Source organism: Macrotis lagotis, chromosome 3 (genome assembly GCF_037893015.1).
Source record: "Macrotis lagotis isolate mMagLag1 chromosome 3, bilby.v1.9.chrom.fasta, whole genome shotgun sequence".
NCBI classification, from domain to species: Eukaryota; Metazoa; Chordata; class Mammalia; order Peramelemorphia; family Peramelidae; genus Macrotis; species Macrotis lagotis.
This window is the reverse complement of record NC_133660.1, coordinates 60,552,760-60,574,494: the sequence shown is the minus strand read 5'-3', so window position 1 is coordinate 60,574,494 and position 21,735 is coordinate 60,552,760. Positions and strand designations below refer to the sequence as shown.

Genomic DNA, 21,735 nt, shown 5'->3' with positions numbered 1-21,735 from the left:
TTTTGGGGGGTGGGGAGCCTGGACCTATAGTTTTATCAGAGTAAAGAGTTTCTGTTGAAGAAAATACTTCGACTAATGCAGATTAGTAAATAAATATTCTGTAACATATTCTTATGGTTGCCTAAGAGAGATCAAGCAGTTCACCCCAGTAACAGAGCCAGTATCTGGCATAGAAAGGGCAGGAAGCCCTTTATCTAAACTGCACAGCTTCTCAACATTTAAATTCTACATTTTAATCCTAATATTACCTAGGGTTGAAATATTTGTTGGCAAAGGTAAAAACCTTGCATAACAATTTTTTAAAACTGTGCTCTTCAATCAAAACCTCAATGTATCAATCAGAAATTATATACTGAGTATCAAATTTACTGTGTGTCTACACTGAGCATTAAGGGGTATAAAAGGGGCTTCTTTCTCAGGTAATTCAGTATTCTAATTCCTATACTTGGTTAACAAAACAAAAATACCTTACTTTATCAGCAGGCCTCTTTTCAACTTCTTTCTTCACCTTTTCAGCTGTGACAGGTTTGCCATTATTAGTTCCAGAAGGAAGATTGGAAGGTGTTTTGGGCTCCTGCTTAATGGAAATTGCTTTACCACCTGACACTTTGGGAGGTTCTGCTTCCTAAATGGGAAAATATAAACAAACAGATAATTAAAGAGTACATAATTTTTGATACGTTACAACTCTTTACAGGCCATACAACTAAGAAAATTTTGCAACAAGAAAACTTATCACATTAGAAATACCAGGCATCATGCAAAAAAAAAAAAGTCATAAGGTTGAAATTTCATCATAATTTTTGGTTAAGGCTCAAAAGAAATCTCCTTGTCTTGCAAGTACCTTAATAGTTCTTTATTATCTTTTTTTTCAAAGATTTTCATGTGGTGTTTTGCAAATGACTTTTTTTCAATGTAACCAGGGGCATAACATTTTATAGAATTAAACTGGTATTAAAAAAAGTCTCCAACTTTAAATAATGCCTCACAACAAATTCTAGAGCAGCAAAAGGCACAAAAAGATGGGTTAAACAATTTTCCAGCACAAGACAGCTCAGTCTAGCCCAGGTAGGGTCAGAAGGTTTCACAGGTCCTTTTGCCAACTGTGGAGTCCAGATTCTGATATTTGGATCTGGGTGGCAGGGCCAGGGTGAGGAAAAGCACTACCATGCCAAAGCATGCAACCATAGGAAAGTTGAGACCAGGTCCTAGGGTGGAAAAGAATGTTTGTGGTCACTCATTGACAGATCATACCACTCTGGAAGAACTGAACCCCTACGAGTCCCCAGAATTATCTCTGAAAACAATTGCACAAAAGCAGAGCCCCAAAATATCTTCTAATCTTCCTCTCCACCCCAGAAACAGAATCCCATTTTAATACAGTTAAAAGTGAAGAAAGAGGTTTGAAAAATGAATTAAAAGCAGAAAAACATCCTGATCATAGAAAGTTACTTTAGTGACAGGCAAGATCAAAATACAAACTTATAGGATGTCAACAGAGTCAAAAACTATTACATCCAAAGCCTCAAAGAAAAATGCAAATGGGTTTTAGGCCTAAAAGAATCCCTGGGAAAGTTCAGAAAGGATTTTTACAATCAACTAAGAGAGGTAGAGGGGGAAAAAATGGGATGAGCAATGAAAGTGATGTGATGCAAAATGCCAATGAAAAAAGTCAACATTTTGGTAAGAGGCACAAAAAATGGAGAAAACAATACCTGAAAAATTAGAATAGGAGAGCAATTTGAACAATGTCTAAAGGGCAATAAAACTGTATTACAAACCTTTTGATCTTACAATACCACCACTATGTGGGGATCCTAAAGAGAGAACATAAAAAAGGGAAAAACAACATTTACAAGAATATTCACAGAAGCTCTTTCTGTGGTGGCAAAGATTTAGAAATTGAGAAATGTCCATCAATTGAGGAATGGTTGAAAAAATTGTAGTATATGAATGAAATGAAATATTATTATTCTGTAAGAAATGATAAGCAGGCAGATTTCAGAAAAATCTGGGAAGACACGAACTGATGGTGAGTAAAATGAGCAGATTCAGGAGAACACTACATTTTTACAGCAATATTGAATGATGATCAACTATGATAGAGTTAGCTTTTCTCAGCAATACAGTAATCAAAGACAATTCTAAAAGATCTGTGATAGAAAAACGATGTACGTTCAGAGAAAAAAACTATGAATGAATGAAGATCAAAGCATACAACTTTCACTTTTTAAAATTAGTTTTTTGTTTTTTCCTTTTATGGTTTTTCCTCTTTTGTTTTTGAGTCTTCTTTCAGTGTGACTAACATAGAAATAAATGCAACTTGATAATCATGTATCATCTATATTAGATTATTTCCTATCCCAGGGTGGGGGAAGGGAAGGATGGAAGGGAGAAGAACATAAAAAATTGGGAAAAACAAATAGATGTTTTTAAAAAACAAACAAGCAAGCAAACAAGGAAAACCCAACAAACAGAATGGGCCAAATGGTAAAAGAGGCACGAAAATCCAATGAAAAGCAGAACTGGTGAAATGGAAAAAGGAAGTACAAAAATTCACTGAAGCAAAGAACTCTTTAAAAAGTTTAATTATCAAAATAGGAAAAGAAATAGAAAAGTTCAATAAAGCAAATAATTTCTTAAAAACTAGAACTGGCAAGTGGAAGCTAATGAATAAAACAAAATCAGAAGATTGAAAAAATAAAAGAAAATGTGAAATAGCTCCGTAGAAAAACAACTGACTTGGAAAATAAGTTTCAGGAGAGGTAATTTAAGAATTAATGGACTACATGAAAGCCATGATCAAAAAAGGGCCCAGACAGCATCTTTTGAGAGATTATCAAGGAAAACTTCCTTGATATTTTAGAAACCGAGGGTAAAACTGAAATTGAAAGAATCTACTGATTCTCTCCTGAAAGAGATCCCAAAATGAAAACTCCCAGGATTATTATATAGTCAAAAATTCCAGGATTATTATATAGTCAAAAATTTCAGAGCTCCCAGGTCAACCAGAAAATATCACAAGGAACCTGAAAGAAACAATTCAAATATTGAGGAGCCAGAGACAGGATAACACAAGATTTTATCAGTTTTTACATTAAAGGATTGGAAGTCAAGGAATATGATATTCTTCAGGGTACAGGAGCTAGGATTACAATTAAGAATAACCTACTTACTAAAACTGGTATAATACTTCAGGAGGCAAAAATCAACATTTGTTGAAATAGAAGACTTTCAATACTTCCAGGGCAGAGCCAAGATGGTGGCATGAAGCTCGCAAGCTCTAGGAGCTTTTCCCTATGCAACATGAAATGAAATGAAATCTCTACATAGACATTAAGGCTACAGATACAACTAAAAAAAGATGGAACCAAGTTTTCAACTGAAGATATTGTGGAGGATCTTCAATGAAAGTCTGTCTCTTCAAGAGAAAAGGGAAAGTAAAGCCCAGCTAGGTGGGGGAGCAGAAAAGTGGGGGTTGGGGGCACCTCTACACACAGCATAGAAGGCAGCAGGCCAGATACTGGCAGATAGACAGCAGCACAGGTCCCAGCAACTAGAGAGTAGATCAGTAGGGATGGTTTAACCCCAAAGTCTAAATTCTGGGAACACTAGGGAAACAGACAGGACTGGGTGGGGAATAAACCATTGCATAAGTAGAGCCTGGACATAAAGGAGGAAACAAACTTCTGCATAGGCAACAGCTGGGCTGCATTAGGCAACACTGTGGCAAACTTATTGATAAGCCAGGGATCAGACCCCAGCCCCAGAACAAAAAGCTCGGGGTCATTCCCCCTATACCTCAGAAGAAGACATCAATGAGCAAAACAGCAAAAAGAAGACTAACCATAGAAATCTACTATTCAGATGCAGATGATAAAAAAATGTCACCTGAGAAGAAAGCAGTGACAAATTACCTACATGGAAAGTCTCAAAGCCACTGATTTAGAGCTATTTTTCTCAACTATATACCAATAAATTTGACAACCTGAGTTAAATGGATTAATATTTACAAAAATACAAACTACCCAGATTAACAGAAGATGAAATAAAATACTTGAATAATCCCATTTCAGAAAAAAGAAATGGAAGAAGCCACCAAAAAACTTCCTAAGAAAAAGTTTCCAGAAACAGATGGATTTACAATTGAATTCTACCAAATATTTAAGGAACAATTAATTCCATTTCTAAATAACTATTTAAAAAAAGAAAAGAAACAGTTTTGCCAAATTCATTTTCTGTCTCCAAAATGGTGCTGATACCTAATCCAGGGGAGTCAAAACAAAGAAAGATATAGCTCAATCTCCCTAATGAACAATGATGCCAAAATCTTAAATAAAATTATAGGAAAGTGATTAGAACAAATTATTACTAGGATAATATACATCAGGTAGGATTTATGCTAGGTAGGAAGGGATGTATTATTAGGAAGACACATCATAATTGACTATATCAATAACAAATCCAATAGACATAATATGATTATTTCAATAGAGGCTGAAAAAGTCTTTGATAAAATACAACAACCTTTTATATTAAAAACATTAGAGTATAGGAATAAATGAAGTTTTCCTTTAAAATAAGTATCTATCTAAAACCATCAAAAAATAATTTATGCAAAGGAGTTAACTAGGAATATTCCCAAAAAGGTTAGGGATGGAACAAGGATGCCCATTATCACCATTACTATTCAATATGGTATTGGAAATGCCAGCAGTAGCAATAAGAGAAGAAAAAGAAATTGAAGGAATTAGAATTGGCAATGAGGAAGCAAAACTTTCATGCTTTGGAGATAATATGATAGTATACTTAAGAGAACCTCTGAAAAATCATCTAAAAAACTACTTGAAGGACTTCTGGCCAAGATGTTGGAAAGAAGACAGGCATAGTATTAAGGTTTCCTGGTTTACCCTCAAGAGTAACATGAAAGAAACGTCTTAAAAGAAAATCAATCAACAAAACCCAGAAAGAGAAGCCAGGAGAACACCTACCAAAAGGGCTGTCTCAAGGGAACATGGGTCAAATGAGAGCGGAGAGCCAGTGGGGGCAGGGTGAAGCCAGAGGACCAGGCTAAGCTGTGGAGGTTTTGATGAGTGATGGGTCCAAGAACCAACTTTGGCCATGAAATCAGAAATCTTTGGCTGGGGGAACAGAGTTCTGGTGAGTCCCAGCCAGTCTAGAGGGTGAGTTCCAGCACAGGGTTGAAGAACATGGCTGGACATGACCCTCTGAGTTGGGGGCCTGAGCTCCATACTTTAGCAGAGCCCTTTTCCCAGAACAAACAGTAACAGCCTCTTCACCCCCTCAGGCTCAGGTATGGGCAGCTCTCTCAGCTGAAAGGGAGATTCACCCCCCGCCCCCCAGGGCCCAGGACATAATGTTCAAGGGCAATTCAGACCCTGCTGCTGGCACTCACTCCTTCCAGGCCTAGGGAGAGGGCCTCAAACAATCCAGAGAAAGAAACCAGCACCCTCTACTGGCAGGCCAATTTGGAGTTACTAAGCACCAGTGAATAAAGCCTCTAGTGTTTTCAAAAGCAAACTGGCCCCTCCCCAAACACAAGATCCTAGGAAAATGAAGAAAGGCCCCACTGGCAGAGATCCTAACCCAGACAGATCTAGAACTTCTGAGGAGAACATGAATTGGTTTCCAGCCCAGAAAGACTTCCTTGAAGAAATCAGGAAGGAGTAAGAAAATCAACTGGAAAAATTGGGGAAAAAAAACTCAAGAGAAAATTAACACTTTGCAAGAGAAAATTAACATCACACAATAAGAAAACAAATTCCAGGAAAATACAATTGGACAAATACAAAATGAGAATAATTCTCTCAGATCCTCAATTGGGCAAATGCAAAAAGAAAATGATTCTCTCAAAACTACACTTGGGTAAATGGAAAAATCCTTCAAAAATAGAACAGATCAATTGGAAAAGGAGTTGAAAAAGATAAATGAAGAAAATTCTTCTCTAAAAAAAGAATGGAATCAATTGAGACAAGAAGATTCTGTTAAATAAAACCAAAAGAAGGGAAAAAATAGAGGAAAACATAAAATACCGCATCAGCAAAACCACTGACCTTGAGAATAGAGAAGAGATAACCTAAGGATTATTCCTGAAAACACTGAAGAGGAAAAACCCTGGACTTAATACTACAGGATTTAGTGATGGAAAATTGCCCTAATACCATGGAACCAGAGGGCAAAATAGTTATTGAAAGAATACATAAATGCTCTCCAGAAAGGGATCCTAAAATGAAAACACCAAGGAATATTGTGGCCAAATTCCAGAATGTTCAAATAAAAGAGAAAATCCGGCAAGCAGCCAGAAAGAAACAATTTGAATACTAAAGAACCAGAGAAAGGATTACACAGGACCTGGTTCCATCACCATTAAGGGATCGAAGGGCCTGGAATGAGATATTCCGAAGAGCAAGGGATCTTGGAATGAAGCCAAAAAATCCGTTATCCAGAAACACTGAGCCTTCTCTTCTAGGGGAAAAGATGGACATTTAATGAAATGGAAGATTACCAACATTTACTGATGAAAAGACTAGAGGTAAATAGAAAATCTGGACATCAAACAAACCCATGAAAAGGTTAAAAAAAAGTGTAAAGGGAAAAAAAAAACTGCTATCCAATAAGAGGAAACAGGTTATAGCCCAACCTGGGAGAAAGATTCTCATAACTCTTGAGAATTGTAACTATTAGAAAGAATATATTTAGCGAGAAGTAATGTTTACTCAGGACCTTTCTGTGATTCAGATAAAATGATTTAAAAACAATACCTCCTTAAAAAAGGGGGACAATGGGAGGATGGAGGAGAGTGGATGGGGTAAATCTCATTACATTAAGAGGTACAGGGGAGGGGCAGCTAGGTGGCGCAGTGGATAGAGCACCAGCCCTGGAGTCAGGAGTACCTGAATTCAAATCTGGCCTCAGACACTTAATAATTACCTAGCTGTGTGGCCTTGGGCAAGCCACTTAACCCCACTTCCTTGCAAAAACTAAAAAAAAAGAGAGAGAGGTACAGGGGGGAGGGAGTAAGACTGGGGGAAAAATTGTAAAACTCAAAATTAATAAAATCTTAAAAAGGGGGGGTACAAAGGACCTATTGCAATAGAGGGGAAGAAGGGAGGAGGTGAGGGAACGACCTTAATCTTACTCTCATCAGATCTGGCTTAAAATTAACACACATACACTTAGTTAAGAAACTTATCTTACCTTTCAAGTATTAAAAGGGGAAAAGGGGAGGGGGGAGAAAAAGGGGAGCTAACAGAAGGAAGAAGGGGCCAAGGGAAAGGGGAAAGAAAGGGGAGAGGGTTGGATATAGGAGGACAAACACACTGAAGGTGGTGGTATTCAGAGACAAAATACTGGGGAATATGGATTAAGTGAAAAAAAGGGGAAAATACAGAGGGGAAGAAACATGGAGGGCAATAAAGAGTCAGTAATTATAACTTTGAATGTAAATGGGATGAACTCTCCCATAAAAAGGAAATGGACAGCAGAATGGATTAAAAACCAGAATCCCACAATATGCTGCTTTCAAGAAACTCATTAGAAGCAGAGAGATACATATAGAGTAAAGGTAAAAGTTTGGAGCAAAATATATTTTGCTTCAGCTGAAGTGAAAAAAGCAGGGGTAGAAATCCTTATCTCAAACAAAGCAGCTGCAAAAATAGATAGCTTTAAAAGAGTTAAGGAAGGAAACTATATCCTCCTAAAAGACCATAGACAAAAAAGTAATTTCAATACTAAATATGTAGGCACCCAATGGAAGAGCATCCAAATTATTAGAGGAGAAGTTGAAGGAGTTACAGGAAGACATAGATAGCAAAACTTGACTAGTGGGAAATCTCAATCTCCCACTCTCAGATTTAGATAAATCAAACCATAAAATAAAAAGGAAGGAAGTTAAGGAGATAAATACACTGTTAGGAAACCTAGTCATGACAGATTTCATGGAGGAAATTGAATGGGGATAGGAAGGAATATACTTTTTCTCTACAGTACATGGCACTTACACAAAAAAAAAACCCGACCATATACTGGGGCAAAAAACCTAATGATCAATTGCAGAAAGGCAGCAATAGTGAATACATCTTTCTCAGATCATAATGCAATAAAAATCACATGCAATATTGGCCAGGGAGATACAGACCCAAAACTAATGGGACACTAAATAACCTCATTTTAAAGAATGAGTAGATCAAACAACAAATTATAGAAAGAATTAATTATTCATTCTAGATAATGACAATAATGAAAAAAAAATACCAAAACCTATGGGATACACTCAAGGCAGCTGTCAGAGGATATATTATATCTTTAAATGCTTACATGAATAAATTAGAGAAAGAGGAAATCAATGAACTAAATATGCAACTAAAAATATTTGAGAAAGAACAAATTAAAAACTGCCGATTAAATACCAAATTAGAAATTCTAAAAATTAAAGAAGAAATTAATAAAATTGAAAGCAAGGAAACTATTGAATTAATAAATAAATTCAAGAGTTGGTTTTAAGAAAAAGAAAAAATAAAGTTGTTAAACCTCTGGTCAATTTGATTAAAAAAAGAAAGAAGAAAACCAAATTGCTAGTATCAAAAATGAAAAAGGTGAACTCACTACCAATGAGTAGGAAATTAATGTAACAATTCAGAATTATTTTGCCCTATTCTATGCCAATAAATTTGATAATCTAAGTGAAATGGATGAATATTTACAAAAATATAAGTTGCCCAGGTTAAATGAAGAGGAAATTAAAAAACTAAATAACCCTATCACAGGAAAAGAAATTCAACAAGCCATTATTGAACTCCGTAAGAAAAAATCTCCAGGGCAAGATGGATTCACAAGTGAATTCTATCAAAACATTTAAGGAATAACTGGTGCCAATTCTATATAAACTCTCTGGAAAAATAAGGAAAGATGGAACACCGCCTAACTCTTTCTGACACCAATATGGTGCTGATACCTAAACCAGGAAGAGTTAAAAAGAGAAAGAAAATTATAGACCCATCTCCCCGATGAATATAGATGAAAAAATCTTAAATAAAATCTTAGCAAAACGATTATAACAAGTTATCACTAGGATAAGACATTATGACCAAGTAGAATTTATCCCAGGAATGCAGGGTTGGTTCAATATTAGAAAAACTGTTAGTATAATTGATTATATCAATAACATACCTATCAGAAATCAAATGATCATATGAATAGAAGCTGAAAAAGCTTTTGACAAAATATAGCACCCATTTCTACTAAAAATACTAGAGAGTGTAGGAATAAATGGATTGCTCCTTAGAATAATAAGCAGTATCTATCTGAAACCATCAATAAGCATTATATGCAATGGGACTAGAGTCATTCCCAATAAGATCAGGGGTGAAACAAGGATGCCCATTATTACCACTACTATTCAATATTGTATTAGAAATGTTAACTGCAGCAACAAGAGAAGAAAAGGAAATTGAAGGAATTAGAATTGGGTATGAAGAGATAAAACTCCCACTCTTTGCATGATGGTATACCTAGAGAATACTAAAAAATCGTCTAAAAACTACTGGAAATAATTAGTAACTTTAGCAAAGTTGCAGGATATAAAATAAGCCCTTATAAATCCTCAACATTTCTATATATGACTAGTAAGATGCAGCAGAAAGGGCTAGAAAGAGAAATCCCATTCAAAGTAACTTCAGACAATTAAAATACCTGCCAAGGCAGACTCAGAAACTTTTGAAAACAGTAACAAAACACTTCTCACACAAATAAAATCAGATTTAAATAACTGGGCAAATATCAACTGCTCATCATGGATAGGCCAAGCTAATATAATAAAAATGAGAATTCTATCAAAATTAAACCAATCAAAATTCCAAAATATTACCTTAATTACTTAGAAAAAATTGTATGTAAATTCATATGGAGAAATAAAAAGATGAGAATTCCCAGGGATTTATTGAAAAAAGTGCAAAAGAAGGTGGCTTAGCCCTACTAGATCTAAAATTATATTATAAAGCATCAGTCATCAAAACTGTCTGGTATTGTTTAAGAAATAGAGTTGTGGATCAGTGGAACAGGCTAGGTGAAATAGCAGGAAATGATTATGGTAATGTGCTGTTTGATAAACCCAAAGAGTCCAGTTATTGGGACAAAAACTCTCTCTTTGATAAAATTGTTGGAAAAATTGGAAGTTAGTATGGCAGAAACTTGGATTAGACCAACACCTCACACCCTACACCAAGATAAGATCCAAATAGATACAGGATTTAGACATAAAAAACAATATTATAAGCAAACCAGGAGATCAAAGAATAGTTTACCTGTCAGATCTATGGAAAGGGAAGCAGTTAATGATCAAGGAAGAGAACATCATTAAAAGCCAACCAGACAATTGTGTGATTACATTAAATTAAAAATCTTTTGCACAGACAAAACTACTGTAACCAAGATAAATAGGAATGCAGTAAAGTGGGAAACAATTTTTACATCTAGTATTTCTGACAAAGGACTCATTTCTAAAATATACAGAGAACTGAGTCAAATAAAAAAAAAAGCAATCCCCCAAATGACAAATTGTCAAAGAATATGCAAAGGCAATTTACAGATGAGGAAATCAAAGTAATCCACAGTCATATGAAAAATTGCTCTAAATCACTACTTATTAGAGAAATGCAAATTAAAGCATTTCTGAGGTACCACCTCACACCTTTCAGACTGGTCAATTTGACCAGAAAGGACAATGATCAATGTTGGAAGGGATGTGAGAAATCTGGGATACTAATCTGACTTTCTGGAAAGCAATTTGGAATTATTCCCAAAGAGCAACAAAAAATGTGCATACCCTTTGATCCAGCAATATTACTACTGGGTCGATACCCTGAAGAGATTATGATGAGCAAGATGAGAACTAGAAAAACATTGTACACCCTAACAACAACATGGGGGTGGTGATCAACTTTAATGGACTTGCTCATTCTATCAGTGCAACAATCAGGGAAAATTTGGGGGTATTTGCGATGGGGAATACCATCTGTATATCCAGAGAAAGAATTGTGTAACTTGAACAAAGACCAAAGACTATTACCTTTAATTTAAAAAAAAACCAACAACTTTATCTTACTATGTAATTTTGTTATCTCTTATACTTTATTTTTCTTCCTTAAGGATATGATTTCTCTCTCATCACATTCAACTCAAATCAATGTATACCATGGAAACAACTTAAAGACTACCGACTGCCTTCTGTGGGGGGTAGGGGGAGGGAAGCAAGATTGGGAAAATATTGCAAAATTAAAAATAAATAAAATCTTTTGTTAAAAATCTACTTGAAACAATTTACAAATTTAGCAAAGTAGCAGGATGTAAAATAAATCCACACAAATCATCAGCATTTCTATATATGAGCAACTAAACCAAAGGCAAAAGACAGAAAGAGAAATACCAATTATAGAAACTTTAGATAACATAAAATATTTGGGAATCTACCTAAGACAAACCCAGAAACTGTATGAACATAATTACACAACACTTATTTACACAAATAATGTCAGATATAAACACCTAGAAAAAGGACAAGTGCTAATGATTAGGACAAACTAATATAATAAAAATGACAATTCTACCTAAATTAAATTACTTACTTAGGACCAAACCAATCGAACTACCAAAAAACCCATTTTACAGAGCTAGAAAAAAAACAGTAACAAGATTCATCTGGAGTGACAAAAGGTGATGAAAAAAATGTAAAAGGAAGGTGGCCTAGCTGTGTCAGATCTAAAATTATACTATAAAGTATAGTCATTAAAACTGCCTGGTACTGGTTAAGAAATCGAATAATGAGATCGGGGATTAAGATAGGTACAAAATACACAGCAAGAAATGACTATTGTAATCTATTGCTTGACAAACCTGGAATACATTAGCTTCTGGGATAAGAACTTACTATTTGACAAAAACTGTTGGGGAAAACTGGAAAATAGAATGGCAAAAACTAGGCCTAGATCCACATTTCATACCCTATACTAAAATAAGGTCAAAATGGTAACAGGATTTAGACATAAAGGGCGATACCATAGACCAATTAACAGATCAAGAAATACTCTTGAATTTATGAGCAAACAAGAAATACAGTACATTATAAATTGCAAAATTAATGATTTTGGCTATATTAGATTAAAAAGTTTTTGCACTAATAAAATCAATGTTGCCAAGATTAGAAGGAAAACAGAAAGCTGGGAAACAATTTTTATAGCCAGGGATTCCAATAAAGTTCTCATTTCTAAACTACATAGGTTAAATCAAATGTATAAAGTTTATAAGTCATTCCCCAACTGGTAAATGGTCAAAGGCAGTTCTCAAATGAAGAAATGGAAGCTATATATAATCATATGAAAAAATGCTCCAAATCACTACTGATTTGAGAAATGCAAATTAAAACAACTATGAGTTACCACCTCATACCTATCAAATTGGCTAAGATGACAAAAAGAAATAAAGATAAATGTGGGAGGGATTATGGAATGATTGGGATATTAATGCACTATTGATGGAATTATGAACCGATCTAACCATTCTGGAGAACAATATGGAACTATACCCAAAGGGCAATAAAACTGATCATAACCTTTGAACCAGCAATATCTGGATATAAGCAATTCTGGTTTATATCCAGAAGAAATCATAAAAAATAAGAAAAGACCCACATGTTCCAAAATATATGTTACAATTCTTCTTGTAGTGGCAGAGAATTTAAAATTGTCACTTCAGGAATGGCTGAATAAGGTATGGTTTAAGAATGCTATGGAGTACTACTATTGTTCTATAAGAAACCATGAATGGTTGCATTCCAGAGAAGCATGGAAAGAATTATATGAACTGATGCTGAGGGAAGGCAGCAGAACCAGAGAACATTGTACACATTAACAACATTTTGAGTTGATCAACTATAATGGATGCAGCTCCTCTTGGTTCAGAGACAGCACAAACCTGAGAGACCTGTTGTGCATAAGGTCATCCACATCCAAATGAGAAAAAAGAAAGGAAAACAAAAAAAGAAAAACCTAAAACCACAGAATCAGAATGACTACTATGTTCACTTTTTTCAAATTTCTCCTGTTTTTCCTACCTATTCCATGGTTTTCTTTCTCTTCCTTCAGTCCTAATTCCTCATAAACAAAATGATTAATATGTAAACATATTAAACATAAATGTACATATACAACATTCACTAGATTGTAGGTCACTGAGGAGGGGGAAAAAGAGGGTGAAAGAAAATTATCTAACTTATAACATGCAAGTAAGTAAATGTTGAAAAATGTTCGTAACATGTCACTGGAAAAATAAAATATCAATCAAAAATAAAGAAAAGAAAGAAAATCAAGAAATAGAGGACTTCCAAGTCTTCTTGATAGAAAAAGACCAAAGCTGAATGGAATATGTCTTTGAGTCAAGAGAAGCATAAAAAGGTAAACAAGAAAAGAGAAATCAGAGGAGATTCAATAAAGCTAAACTGTTTACATTCCTGCATGGGAAAATGTTACTTTTAACACCTAAAAACTGTCTCATTCATAGGCTCACTTCAAAAAGGCAGAGAGAATGGGTGTGAGTTGAATGTGATGAGATGATTATTAAAAAAAAAAATAAGGGATGAAAAAGAGGAATGCCCTGAGAGAAGGGCAAATGGAGAGGTAAAACAGGAAAAATTACTTCACATAAAAGAGATTTGAAAGAACTTTTATAGTGGAGAGGAGGATGGAGGCAAGGGGTGGGGGTGGTGGGGGTGGAGTGAGAAGACATGAACTATTGTTTTTTTTAAAGGTTTTTTTGTAAGGCAAATGGGATTAAGTAGCTTGCCCAAGGCCACACAGCTAGGTAATTATTAAGTCTCTGAGGGCAGATCTGAACTCAGGTCCTCCTGGCTCCAGGGCTAGTGCTTCATCCACTGTGCCACCTAGCCAAACAGACATGAATTATTCTAAGAGCAATTTGGAAATATGTCCAAATATGTCCATGCAATACCTTTACTAGGTCTGAAACCCAAAGATATATTAAAAAAAAAAAAAGGAAAAGGTCCTATAAGTACAAAAATATTTATAGCAGATCTTTGTATGGGGGCAATAAATTAGAAATTAAGGGAATATTCATCAATTTGGAATGACTGAACAAATTATGGTATAAGACTTTGATGGAATACTATTTCTCTATGAGAAATGACTAACATGATGCTAATCAAAAAAGCCTGGCAAGGTTCCCATGAACCTATATAAAGTGAAATCAGCAGAACTAGGAAACCATTGTACACAGTAACAGCAATTGTATATGATGACCTACTATGAATAATTTGGCTATTCATGGCAGTACAAAAATCCAAGATAATTTTGAAGGACTTATGATGAAAAAGAACTGATGATGTCTAAATGAAATCAGAAGCATACCTTTTATTTTCTGGGTTTTTTTCCCTGTGTTTTCTATTATAACATGACTAAAATGGAAATATCTTTTACATGACTATACATGCAACACATATCACATACCACTCTGAGTGGAGTAGGAAAGAGAGGGAGGAAGGGAAAGAATTTGGAACTCAAAAATTTTAAAAAATGAGTTTAAAATTGCTTTTACATGGTATTAGGGAAAAATATTAAATTAAAAAGGAAGTTAAACTGTTATTATTTCCTCCTGTTCCTCATTTGAGGCTACACTGATATATTCAGACTCAAGCAAAAACTAACCCTACAAAAAAAAAGGTGAAAAACAAATCTTGGGGCAAAGGATTGTTTTGTCAGTTTCTTGATTTTGAAGTAATTAGATGTCATGTCAGTGAACTTTTCTTTATTGCTTGCTTCAAAATAATACTCCAAGGCTTCTTGTGGTATGGAATATTGACACTGTGTCAATGTTTTCCATAACTAAGTTTCAGTTAGGGCTTTGATTAACTGATAGATGTGAACCTCCAGTGTTTCCTAAAAAGTGTACAACCAGAGTCTTTATAATTCTCTGCCTCTAAAGACAGTATGTTTCAGTAATCTGTATGTACTTTTCACATATAATCATTTTGTTAAACCCAATGCTTTACTTCCTATTTCAACTTTTAAACTAGAACAGAAATCAAGTACAAGCTTAGATTCTGAGGGCAAGGTATCTTTTCAAAAAAATTATAGTGGTGGAAATTATAACTGAGTGCTCTAATTAAATGAATCCTTCTGAGTGCCTTTTATACACAAGTATTTTTCTAAACTGATCAAACTAGCAAAGGGAATAACTATGGTTAATGACTTGAAAATAGATCCCATTCCCAACTATAACAAATTATTTATATTCAGAGCTTGATATATCTCAGTTGACCTTATTAGGTGGACTTTCTTCTGTTTCAGAGTTTCAAAATATTATTTTTAGCACTACAATTTTTTCTATTGAATAACAAAACATAAATAATTTAAGTGTCCTTAAGTATGTTTTGCATTAACAGTATAATATCTATTAGTACTGCTATATAATTACCCATGAGTCCACTTGAGCTCACCAACCATCACCAGGAGTCATTATGCAGAGATCATCTTTGAAAACTAGAAGAGATAAACTCTCTAAAATAGAAAACTAAAAGCAAAACTAACTCTGAGATAGGTTAGAGGAAAATAAGAGCTGCCTGATTGAATTGATAATGGAGACTTGGCTCCATTTTGATCCTTAAATTCTCTAAATTCTATGACACAATTCTGTCTTCCTCATATTCTGTCCATTAAGTCCAAAGGCCTCTTCAAGGTCGGGTCCAATGAAAAGCAAAAGCTGAAGAAAGAGGGGGTGACAGGAGAACTCCAAAAGTTCACTGAGAAGAGCTCACCAATGGTATGTCAAAGCAACTCTGGTAATGTTTGGCAGCTGAAGCTATAAAGTTCTGGGGGTTCACTTTTAATTCAAATTGTTTTGACTATTGTTTATGGGCACTGTCCTTTACTGGACTTAAGAATTTTTTTTAATTATTCTATACTAAATAAAAGAGATGCTTCCATGTACATAACAGAATAAAAAAAATTCACAAGAAAATGTCTATTTCTTTTTTCATATACAATAAAATCAATTTCAACTTCCAGTCATCCAAATCATCCTTTTTTTGCCTTCCTTCTGGGTTTTTGTGCTTTTTAAAAAATTTTTTAAAGTTTCAAATTTATTTATTTTTGTTTCTTTTTCTTGTCTAGTCCAGTCCTTTTTCTTCTTCCAATCCTTCCCACTTAGTGGGGGAAAAAAAAATTATGCAGTTACAAAAAATAATTCTCAAAACACACATATCTGAAAACATGTGACTCATCAGGGTTTGGTAATCATGCTAGCCATTGAAGTCATAAGGCACTGTTGTTCAGTTGTGCCTGACATTGCATGATCCTATTTGGGTTTTCTTGGTAAAGACACTAGAGTGGTTTGTCATTTCATTCTCTAGCTTCCTTTACAGATGAGAAAACAGAGGTGAATAAAAGTTAATGGATTTGACCAGTCACATAGCTACTAAGTGTAGTGGAGATAATTACAGCACCCAGCTCACAAGGTGTTCTGAGGATCAAATGAGATAATAAATGTAAAGAATTTAGCATAGTGCCTTGGGACAGAAATGCCATATGAATGTCAGTTGTTATTATGTTGTTCTTGTATAATTTTGCTCTTTGTTTTTTTTACATACTTTACTCTGTATAAGATTACACAAATCTTCCCCGGTTTCCATACTTTTTTTTTTTGCCACTTCTTATGGTACAATAGTATTCCATTGCATTCACATACTATGTGTTCAGTCATTTGGAAATTGTTAAGCAACCTCCTTTTCAATTTTTTGCTACTAAAAAAGAGCTGTTATATATCTTTTTTTTTGTAAATATGGGTTTGCCCCCCACTTTTAAAAAAATCTTTTATCATGGTAAAAGTGTATACAATAATTTAGTGACTGAAAGTGAGTATCATTGAAAATTTCTTTCAGAATGGCTGGACCAATTCACAGTTCCACCAACTGTGTATTAGTAAGTCCATGTCCTTTTAATTCCAATAATATAATTTTCCTTTTTGCTAGCTGCCAATCTGAAGAATGATGCTTTGATTTTCATTTCTCTTATTCTTAGTGATTTGGAGAATTTGTTCACATGGTTGATAAGAGTTTAAGCTAGTTGAAAACTACTTCATATGCTTTGATTATTTACTAATTGAGAACTAGCTCTTCTCTTATAAATATGAAGCAGTTCTTTGGCAAATTGCATTTGAGAGACCTGTGTGAAATGTCCATGAAGCAGTTGTAGATGAACAATTGTATTTTAGCAGACATCAGGATTTATCTGGGCATCACCTGCATTGAAATGATAGTTGAACTTCTGGGAAGTGATGAAATCATCAAGTATGATAGAAAAAGGGGATCTATCTATCTATCTATCTATCTATCTATATCTGTAGTTTGAAGTGTTGATCTATTCCTAATTTTATTTTTACACAGTTAAGTAATTATTAAGTGTCTGAAGGCAGATTTGAACTCAGGTCCTCCTGACTCCAGGGCTGGTGCTCTATCCACTGTGCCACTTAGCTACTCCCTATCCCTAATATCTGACAGAATAGTTTCCTGGGAAGTTTCTGTCAAACAGTGATTCCTCAGCTCTTTATGACACATCTATTCCACCAAGAGACTTCTACTTTTTAACCAACAATAAATCATTTTGAGGATTATTACTCTGCCATACAAGCTGAGTTCTAGTAATGTTAGATCCCCTTCCTTTCCAATATTTTTTTTATTATTACCTTTGAGATTCTTAGTCCTCTAAATGAATTCCATTATTTTTTTCCCTAGCTCTACAAAATATTCGTTTTGGAATTTCAATGGTATGACAGTGACATAAATTGACTTAAAACAGAATTGTCATAATAATATTTGCATGGTCTACCAATGAGTAATTACCATTTGTCTAATTCTATACAATATTTGTTAATTTTATTCACATATATGTATATTTTGATTGATGGACCCTCAAATATTGTATGTGTGTGAAAGCAAAATAAAGTTTTCTGAAAGAAAAGTCTTCCTCTTCCTTCTAGGTTTGATTTATTTATATGAATTTATTTTATGTTCCACAACATTGCTGAATTTGTTCAGATTAGTTTTTAGTTATCTTTTTTATTTTGCCCAATGATATTCTGATAACATGGATGAAACAAATGAAGATATGCAAAAAATATTTTTATTTCCTTTTTAATATTTCTTGCTGACTCATGGAAGCAGTGCTTTCTGTTTGGACTATTTTAATTTTCAGTAAGTTCAATTTCTGGCTAAGATTCACCATGATTCTTAGCTATTTATTTTCCTCACAATCTTTCATCCTTGCTGTTTTCTCTCATAATATTAAATTTTATGTTTTATTTATTTTTTCCAGGCATTCTTGTAATCTGTGTGGACAGGGCAATATTTTTCTGTGAGACTCTACTTGGCTTTTTTTGTGGCATTACTTTATTCTTCTAGTTTTGCTTCTTGGTTTTCTCTCAGTCACACAATATTTCTTCACTGTTGGTCATAGTATTCTGTTTATTCATATTTCCAGTTCCAACTTCTGGACTGAGGCTTTTTGTCTCTTACTTCTGGGTAAAATGAGCAGACCCTGTTTGGTCCTGACCAAGAAGGCTAAAACAAGGTCTTATTTCTAGATTTTGCAACTCTTGGTGACTTAGCCTAAGTGGCTAGGTGGATCCTTTTGTCTCCTTTCTTTTCCACAGTTCTGAACCAAAAGTTGTTTCTGCTGGCTGCTCTGAGTCTTTCAGGCCCCACCAACATACTAGGGCTTGTGTGCTTGCAAGATCCCAGGCACTTTGCTTCCAGAGTGCCAGCTCCGTCCCATCTTCTGTTGTGGTTACAACTATATATTTGTGTGAGCTGCCTGGCCTAGGGAACCTGTCCCTTGGGCACTCACAGATCTGGCACTGCTCTGGTTTTGAGCACTCTGCTTTTTGCCTTCCTGGGCACATCAGTCCACATCACCCACAGGATTCTAGTAATTCATTTCTATAGCCCTGGATTGGATGGAGAAGATTATAGCTATTTCTCTTTGATTATCTGTATTCTGTAGTTCCTTCCAGGGCTTTAAAGATATGTAGTAGAGGAACTGAACTTTTCTAGGTCTTAACACATTATATATCTTTCCATGAATCCAGCCCTATCTAACAAAATTCTCATCATTTCATTTTGCCTAATTTGACTAAAAACTTTAGGAATCAGGCAGAAAAGAAGGAAATAGTATAGTCCTTATGTTCAGGGGGGAAAAATCAACTTTTCTGTCAGACATAATAATAAATAAAATTACAAAAGTGAGATAGGTCTCATAAGTGAGTGCACTTCTCATTCACATCTAATAATGAGAAAGATGTTTTCTACCCTCTAAATTTAATAATTCAACTTATGCTTAAATGCAGAGAAAAGAAAATGAGATCTAATTTCTTAGAAGTGAGAAATAATCGTGTTGGCGAAAGGATCATCTCTAGATGTTTCAATTTTTTACCTTGTTCATTTACCTCTGTGTTTTACCTCCATTTACCTCCAAAAGACCCTTTTAGTCATTTATTTCATATACATACCTTCTGTGATGGACGATAATTTGAATCAATGCCTCTTGCTAAAGATTCATCCAACAGTGCTTTTAGCTTTTCAGAAGAATCCTTGCTTTTTGAATGTAAGAAGCCCAGTGCTTTCAAAAATATGGGATCAAGTTCCAAGTTCACTGTAGCAGCCATTGCAATTGCTAAACAAAAAACATAAAAAAAAAAGCATTTTACTGACAGCTTTTAGTGATCTGTGACAAAAGTTGTAGTTCCAGATTTGTATTCTCTGTTATACATATGGTTTTTGCCTAAGCTTGGTGAATACAAACTAATTCTATTATCACCCTAAATCAGATAGATTTTGTAGGCAAATCTGCAATCAAAAATTCAAAATTCAAATAATTAAGATGGTTATTCTGGGTATAGATTTACTTCAATTTAAAGGCTTGTCTTATTCCAGTGAGGTTTGCTATAAACTAAATTCCTCATCACAACTTCTGTTTCTCTAATGATTTTCATTAAAAATCAAAGATAAACCCCAACAAATATTGAATGATAAACTCAAAGGCAGTTAGTTGTCACAGTGGAGAGATAGCTGGTCCTGGAGATCTGACTTCAAACGCTATCTTTGTGACCAACAAGTCATTTAGCCCCTATGTGTCTGTTTCCTCAATAATAATGTCTACCCCCACCCAGGGTTGTTTTGAGGAACAAATAAGGTAATATTTGTGAAATGCTTAGCCCAGGGCCTGGGCTTCTTTTGCTGTTATACTACAATGAAGTCCCAGTCAAGAACTTAAAAAGGGGGGGGGGCAGGGGGCAGTAGAGGAGTCATGATTAGAAAGTAGATGCTAAGGTTGATACCTGTCCTGCATTCTACATACTCCTTTGTCTTTCTTCTCTCAATTTTACGTACTCCCGAAAATCCTTCTCATGCCCTGATTTTGTCAATTCTTGTGGTCTTATATTCTGATCTAAGACTAAAACCAATTTGAGGGAAGGGATCAAATCAAAATGATGTAAATGCCATTGAGCTTATCATAAAGTTAAGGTTCTTGCAGAATTTTAGGAGCTTTCAATAAGAATGATGATTAAAATAAATGAAGGTATTCTGTGATTTAGAAAAATTCTCAGAAAGCTTTATTTTCAAAATATTGGATTCTGCTATAAAGACAGATCTCTGATGGGAACTTCAGCAAATGCAAATGCTTTGGCTAGAAAGGAACTGCTAAAATTAAAATTTATTATTTATGTTCAATCTTTTGGTCTTTCCACCATGGTTTAGACTATACTCTAGGCTTTGGGTTAATATTATAATAACATAACACACTTCCACAGGTACGGTAAAGGATTAGTCAGCAATTTCATTACAATACTCCATTTTGGGGGTTTATTAAGTCATTAAAACTTGTTTTGAGCTGAATCTTGACATAAAAAAAAGTTAAGTATGGAAATGTATTTTTTTCCTCTAAGTTCAAAAGGAAAAAATCTAGTACTGATGCTTATTTATTTTAAAGTTTCAGAAGAAAAAATGATACCAATTAATTTTCACTATAGAATACTTTAAATTGCTTTTTTAAGTTATACTAAAGTAAAATTAGACTTATCTCAAAAGAAACTAAGCTAAGAGCAAAAATGTGAAAAAGCTATCCCCAGTCTTGGCCTCCCTGCCTTAAAGTCACTCTCCAATTCACTCTATCTTTCACTTAGCTGCCAATGTGGATCAAAGAACAACTTAGAGAAATAATAATACTGTGAAAGAAAATAATTATGGAAGAACATACCAAAATTTTGGGGAAGTAGCTTAAGCATCTATCAGGAGAAAAAAAATCATGTGTCTATGAAATATACCATTAATAAAAATTTTAAGAACACATTAATGAACTGAATATGCACTTAAAAATTAGAAAGGCATCAAATAAAGTTTAAAAAGCACAAAAGAGATGTTAAAAATGAAATAGATAATCTGGAAACACAAAAATAGAAATGATAAAACTAAATGTGCTGGTTCTTTGAAAAAACTAGCAAAATTGATAAAACCTAAGAAAAATCAATCTATATAATCAATATCTATATATAAAACTAAAAACAAAATAATATATAAACATAGTGAAAGCTCAACAAAATCAGATGGATTGAAAATTATCAGAAGATATTATGCAGTTAGTTATATGCTAACAAAAG

General features: G+C 34.3%; 1 protein-coding gene across 1 annotated transcript in view; it reads right to left on the bottom strand.

Annotated features, from left to right (window-relative positions):
* Nucleotides 1-21,735, bottom strand: part of INTS12 (integrator complex subunit 12) — a 41,441-nt gene that overhangs the window by 15,885 nt on the left and 3,821 nt on the right. Inside the window, exons 2-3 of the mRNA XM_074228761.1 lie at nt 19,588-19,751; nt 473-625 (exon numbers count right to left, since the gene is read on the bottom strand). Coding sequence (XP_074084862.1) covers nt 473-625; nt 19,588-19,743 — 309 coding nt within the window. The 5' untranslated portion in view covers nt 19,744-19,751. The remainder of the gene's footprint in view (nt 1-472; nt 626-19,587; nt 19,752-21,735) is intronic.